The sequence below is a fragment of the Gekko japonicus genome, unplaced genomic scaffold (assembly GCF_001447785.1).
Source record: "Gekko japonicus isolate JY-2015 unplaced genomic scaffold, Gekko_japonicus_V1.1 scaffold154, whole genome shotgun sequence".
In the NCBI taxonomy this organism is placed as follows: Eukaryota; Metazoa; Chordata; class Lepidosauria; order Squamata; family Gekkonidae; genus Gekko; species Gekko japonicus.
In genome coordinates this window covers 54026-61077 of record NW_015172008.1, presented here as the reverse complement: position 1 = coordinate 61077, position 7052 = coordinate 54026, and the positions used below count along the sequence as shown (strand labels likewise).

General features: G+C 43.5%; 1 protein-coding gene across 1 annotated transcript in view; it reads right to left on the bottom strand.

Moving 5' to 3' along the window:
• VPS50 (VPS50 EARP/GARPII complex subunit) overlaps positions 1 to 7052 on the bottom strand; it is a 122331-nt gene that overhangs the window by 82005 nt on the left and 33274 nt on the right. The window contains exons 7-9 of the mRNA XM_015420198.1: positions 5938 to 6055; positions 5816 to 5851; positions 5080 to 5162 (exon numbers count right to left, since the gene is read on the bottom strand). Coding sequence (XP_015275684.1) covers positions 5080 to 5162; positions 5816 to 5851; positions 5938 to 6055 — 237 coding nt within the window. The remainder of the gene's footprint in view (positions 1 to 5079; positions 5163 to 5815; positions 5852 to 5937; positions 6056 to 7052) is intronic.

Below are 7052 nucleotides of genomic sequence, written 5' to 3'. Positions count from 1 at the left end.
GTGCTGGAGAAGACTCTTGAGAGTCCCCTGGACTGCAAGGAGATCAAATCAGTCAATCCTAAAAGAAATCAACCCTGACTGTTCCCTGGAAGGCCAGATACTGAAGATGAAGCTCAAATACTTTGGCCACCAAATGAGAAGGGAGCACTCACTGGAGAAGACCCTGATGCTGGGAAAGACTGAAGGTCAAAGAAAATGGGGAGGGCAAAGGATGAGATGGTTAGACAGTGTCATAGATGCAATGAACATGAAATTGAGCCAACTTCAGAGGACGGCGGAAGACAGGAGGGCCTGGCGAGATCTTGTCCATGGGGTCGCGAAGAGTTGGACTCGACTGTGTGACTGAACAACAACAAGCAGGGGCAACAGAGAACTCTGTATCAGCCCCAGCTGAAAGCATTCTCACAAGGTCACAGGGTGCTTCTTTGCTATCTCTATCTCTAGGGAAAGTTTCTGCAGGCCTCTGTTGCAGCCTGAACCAAAGATTTCATATAGGCACTGAAACAGGAAAACAGGAAAACCATTTTCTTTACAAGGCAGGCAGCAGCATCTGGCTTGGCCTGGCCTCATGCAGGGTGAGGGAGGTGTTCTGGCTGAGATGAGTAATCACACAGCCCACAGGGGATGAGGCAGGCAGACTAACTCTTTGTCCATCTTTCCTTTAGAAGGGCAGGGCCAGGTCAGGCTTGGGGGGGGGCCCTTTTTTAGAGTTTTTCACTTGCAGTCCACCTCTGCTCACAGGGCTTGCATGGACGAAATGGAGGAGAGGAGAATAATCTAAGCTGCCTTAGGTCCCTATTATGGAGAAAGGTAGGCAATAAATGAAGTAAATAAATACAGCTGAAGATGGAAGAGCAGGTAAAAGTTGGGTCGGTGGGTGGGTGGGAAGGAGAGAAGGAAGCCAAGAAGGATGAGGATATGGAGCTTGTCAAGTGGAGGGAACGGAGAAATAGTGTGGGGAAAGAGAGACAGGAGAAAATAGGGTGCCCCTCAGAAGTCCTTGCCTGTTCCCCAATGCGCAATGGGGCCTGTTCCCTGGCAGCCAGCACTGTGCAACTGAGATACAGTTTTCCCAAGTAGGGGATTCCAGGGGCAGAGAAGGGCAGAAAACTGGAGATGGTAGTAGACAGGAAAGAGACAAGGAGGCCGGTAAAGGGGCTTTCAAGGATGGGAAAGAGGAAATAGAGGGGGGAGGGAACAGAGATAACCCCCACCTTTAGTTCTCCAGCAGAACTTAAAAAAAAAAAACCCATGATACACAGGTGGACAGAAGTTTCATGTTCTCTTCTCTTTCTTCTCCAGCAGGGAGCTGGCTGCCTGAGAAGGGGAGGACCAACATGGCCACTTGGTCAGGCAGACCAGCATAAAGATACTTTATTCTCTCTTCCCTTCTGCTTTAATTAGATATATCTGTATTGTTTTCCTCAATATAATGGCTTGTACTTTTGGTTTTGCAGGTTTTTAAATCCCATATTAATCTGAAGTACAATTTGCTTAAACAGAACATGTGCTCAGTATCTGGAAAGCACAAACATCAATGCCCACATCACAATCAATCATTAATATTGATTGAACTCATAAACTGAATACCAGCAGGGCCTATGGATTAAATATCCTTTTGTTCTTCTGCATTTATTCCTATTGTTACTGTCTGCTGATCCAGCTGTTTAAAATTACAAAAATTACATTATTAATGTGTCAAGTCAGTCTGCTAAGAATCTGAATTAAGAAACATGCAAAATCTGACTCACAACATTTTTCCCTGTTTTATCTTTATCACCAGGATTAACATTTGCCGCTGCCAAGGCTTAAGGAGGCACTAAAAGCACTGTGTGCTTTCCCCCTTCATTATCAGGTTTCCATTTTACCGTTATTTGTCATAAATGTTGTCCAAACCACATAATTTACCTCAGAATTTTTGGACCATTTCTTCCTCAAACACACAAGCTGCATTCACACATCAGCCCCTATGTGCAACATGAAAGAGCCCCAAATAGTTGGGCTGAGTGTTCCTTTCTTCCTCCTTTCCCATGTAAAAGAGAATTTAGGAACTGGTTGATCCAACCACAATTTGTTGTGACATTTGAATTCCCAAACAATCTAGGGTTTGCTTTTTGCCACAAACAAGAGTTAAACTGTGGTAAAGGCTCAAGTTTCTGAGCAAGAAATGAACTCCAAACAAAGCCTCAACAGATCCATAATGGCTGAATAAGACTTCCTTCTTCAGAGGGAGAATACCTCTCGATGCCAATTGCTGGTGCGCAGCAGCAGGGCAAGGCTGTGCCTCCTGTGCCTGTTCCTTGAGAGCTGTTTGTCCACTAGGGGGTAGAGATATTGAATCATTAGTTCAACCTAGCAAGGCTCTTCCTACGTTCACTTTTGAGCTCTTTCACTTTCTCCAGCTATCCCAAGATCATGCTATTCCACCAGTGGAGAAAGTGAAAGAGCACACTTGGTCAATAACTTTCCTAGTGAGAGGTCTTATTTTAATTTTCTCACAACAATTAGGCTTAGCAGTGATTAATTTAAGTGATGAAGCTAAAGCTAACCTTATTAGGAGTACAACAGGCATTTAGATATCTGCTATGACCCAAAGCTCAGGATGAGTCAGGGGTTCTCCTTATCTCCTTAAACCCTGCGAGGCAGGTTACTGTTATGCTCACTGTATGAATATATTGGACTGTGAATGAAAAATGGCAACCAATTTGAACAGCTTGCTCAAGCAGATAAGGCTCAAACACCTAGAATTATGCACTAAATCCACAGACAATTGTAATACATTCTGCAAAGGGGACATATTTTCAATAACTGGCCTGATTACAGTTAGAGAAGATTACACCATGCAAATAATGCATTTCACCGGATTAGAAATTCTACCAGGAAAGCTCTACAAGTCACAGAAATGATTTAAAAAATTAATCCATTGATTGGAGACCGAGACATTCCTGAAAAGAAACTAGGAGCAGCAATGCATGAAAAACTCTCTTCCCCTTTGCCAAGAAGTTCCCTGTGCTCTCCCCCAGGGTTCTGTGGCTTGAAAGCAGAAACTGCCTTCCGGTTTTCTGACTTTATTTATCTAGAGTATTTTTTAAATGCTGCCTTTCTCCCATCACAGACTCAAGGCAAGTTACAATGCTAACTAGAACAAGCGATCACATCATCATTAAAAACACCACATCGACCACAAATCTATGCACAAAGTAAAATAAAAATAATACACTCTGACAGCTACCAATGATTCAGCAATACAATCTACACATTGAACTGAAAAGCCTTCCTAAACACGTCAGCCTTGAAACCTTTGTCGTATGTTGGTATCAGGGATGGGTGATTCAGAAATCTAATAAATAACAACAACAACAACAACAACCTGGGCACCTTCTTAACATGCTCTAGATGGTGAATCTACTATCCAAGGGAAGCCTCCAAAACACCCATTAACAGGTAATGCCTCTAGCCTACCTGCAGGAAGGAATACGGCAGGTAGACCCTGGCCAGCAGAGCAGAGCTACTGAGTGGGTAGGTGCTAGGAAGGGCAGTCCCACAGGTCCCAGAGGCCACAGGTAAGAACCAGCCTCTTGAATTGAACTCAGAAGCACAAAGGCAGCCAGTGCAATCTTCTTAAGAGAGGAATAATATGTGTGTGTCCACATGGTCAGAAATTACACAAACTGCTACATTTTGCACTAACTGGAGCTTCCAAATTGTTTTCAAGGGCAGCGTCCTGTAGCACATGTTACGGTAACCTTGAGATGGACACATGATTGGTAGGATTTGGTCAGCTGAGTCGAAGAAAGGGGACATAATATGCACTTTTCCCCACTGCACCAACCAGGAAGAGAGCAGGGTCCAAGAGTCCCTCAAAACTCCTGAGTCAGAGAGTGACAAACTTGCCCTACTGAGCATGGGGAGCCTCACACCCTACAAGACCTTGCCAGCCGGTATCATTAGAGTCTTCTCTGAATTCTTCTCTAATCTGAAACCAGCTCAACTGGAAGCACTCTTGCTTTCAATAAAGAAAGCAAAGATGCTCAAGGTATTTTACACACTAGTAAATTTTCACTTACATATCATATGCTGTTTTCCCAGCGTGATTAGAAAAAAGATTGTTACGTCACCTGGTCACCTAATCTTTTTTTGAAATCATGCCCATTTATAACATTGGCCCCGAAGTACTCAGTTTCCATTGCTTTTGCAGGGCTCTCAAGGAAAAAAGGAGCTCCATTCACATCCAAAGCAATCCTATTCTAAGTTAAGTTGGGAAATGTGCTGCAGGCACAGTTTCATGAACTTCATGCACATTTATTTATTTATTTATTTATTTATTTATTTATTGAACTTCTCAACCACCCTCCCCAGTGGAACCAGGCTCAGGGCAGTGTACAACACAATCATATAAAACATCAATAAAATAAATTGAGATTTACATAAGACAATACAAACACAATAGTCTGATTCACTGCTTGTTTACATTAACTACAGATAGTGCCAAAATCCTAACAGTGCCACTATCTCGCAAGGAACAGGCGGTGGGGGCCCCCGATGGGAAATGGGAGTGCTAAGAATATTCCTTGTCAAAAAGAGAAGAATATAGCCTCCATATAGGCAAAGAGCCTTGCTTTGGATCAGATCTCTGTGGCTCTTCCCAGAATGGGTAGGTTATTTTTTGCTTTACTGAGTATTTTGCATGGCACTGTGAACAATGAAGAACCTTAAGCTGCTACCCAAGCAAATGCATTATGCAGCACCACACTCCTCTGCCTTCAGCACAAAACAACATTAATGTTAAAAAAGAGAGCATCTATCCAGCATAACTATTAAGCCACTTAGAAGCATGTGACATTTGCATTAATAGCAGCCACTACATGTGTTCAGGAAATTTCATAAACTAAATTGCACTTTGCAAGCCTTAAAAGAACAAAGCTATACCTGTCTTTCTAACTAGAAAATTAATTTACAACAACAGTGCCACAACAAATTCAAATTAGCTAGGAACTCCCTAAAGTGTTGCATGTTCCTTCTCAGCCCGTGCTGTAATGGAAGAACGGGAGGTGCGTCAGAGAACATCTGTCATCCTACCTTATGCAACTGTAGTGTTTGAATGTGCTAGCAGCTTTCTGGCACTCGAGGCACAATTGTATAGCCCCTGGATAATCCTCCTCCTGAGGGAAATAAAAAAACGTATTGAGAAACACACATAGAATTTTCTTTCACCCAAACTGCTAGCACGGTGTGTGAACAGGTGCAGCTCATTCGCACAAGACTACTTTTCTGGTTAGCTGTGCTAAGTTCAGAATGCACGATCGGGCCAGAAAGCTGGCTACGATTGGCCTGCAGGAGCACCATCCTGAGAGGCTGAGTGGTGTTTAAAGTTACACAGAAGCAGAAGCTCTGCCACGTGTGAGTTTTCCTTTCGGCACATTTCTGTTGTTGGAAGAAAACCAGTGACGATATCTTCTCCGTGCAGCTGTGGGCAAGTAGGGAGAGGTGTACCCACATCTCCTCTCCCAGAAAAATCCTTCCTTAAATAAAGGAAGAAATTGAACGCCAAATTACCCAACCTCCCAAAAATACAAATACCAATGACTGGATCAGGCAGCATTTTATGTTAAAAAGCAGCTGGGGATGAGAGCTGCGACTTGGATCAAGGCTGCAACATTGAAAATAAAGGGATTTAGCCCTCTCTCAGCTTCTGCACCATTTCCCCCAACAAATCTCACATACGCTGCTATCAGCTTCTAGTACGTTCAGAATGCATAAGAAGAAAAATTGAGTCTTTCACAAACAATTAAATTATGGGGTGAACTATTCTTACCTCCAACATTTCACTTAAGCGTACATCGGTCTGTTGCTGAAATGTTTAAAAAGGAGAAATCGGTCACTGCAATTTTAAAAGCAAGCTGCCTTGATAGAAAGCCAGACACATGCTGTTCATACCAAGGTTTTTATTGTTCTCAGAGACTTGAGCAGCCCCATCAGCAACTGACGTTTCCGTTGGTTTGCAAGAAGGCCCAGGCTGGCTTGAGTAAAACCTTCCTTTGCAATATTCAAATGTCTGCAGGAGTCAAGAATTGAAAAATAAACAGAAGTAAGACTAGCTATCATGGAAGTCAAAGTCTGAGTAATGGATTAGATGCCAGTGTTCTGAATCAAAGATCAGTCCCAATATAAAATACAGAACACATGAATGACAGCCCCAAGCCTAAAGGCAAATGAATCAGGATAAATCTCATTACCTCATTCAAACAGCATTCCAACAAAACACAAGCCACCCAATCTGCAGTACAATGTAGGCACAGGACTTCTTGCTTGCAAGGCCATTTAACAGAAGAAGCCTCTAGAAGAGATCTGTATGAAAAGCCCCTGCCTCACTACAGCTAAGTTAACCCGAGGGCATTTGGGCGTGGAACACTAAACATGTGCGTCCAAACCCCAGAGGGCCTAGCCACTCTAATAAACTGCTGGATCAGGATGGATTTTCAATAATGAAGAAAGCTAGTATAGTAACTAGACAAAATGCCAGTCTAAAGAAGAGGATTTGCATCCCTGCTTGGCAACGAATTTGGCTGGTGAACTTTGAACTAGTCAGACTCTCCTCCCTGACTTCCTTCTAAGGGTATGGAGAAATGCTCTCCACTTCGGGCTGCATCACACTACAGGGAGTCTGGGGGCTGCAAAACCCCCACCTTCATTCCAACAAGCAGGGGTCTTGTTGTAGAAAAAGAGCTGCCGCAGCTCATTAGCATAACTCATTAGCATAACTTATTTGCATATGCCACGCCCCCTGACATCACCGGAAGTGACAGAAGGCCACACCCCCTGACATCACCGGAAGTGTGTCAGAAGGCTCGGCTACTTACCCTCCTGCTTCATCCTCATTCCCAAACGGAATGAGGATCGAAGCATCCAACAAGTTTCTCTGTTGGTAAAAAGATAGGAAACAGGAGAGAGGTTAACTGCTGTGAAGCATCCCCCCCTCCATCCCATCAATGGCTCTCACAAGGATCCAGTACTTAATGTAAAGCAGAGGACAATCAAGGGGCCATCTCACA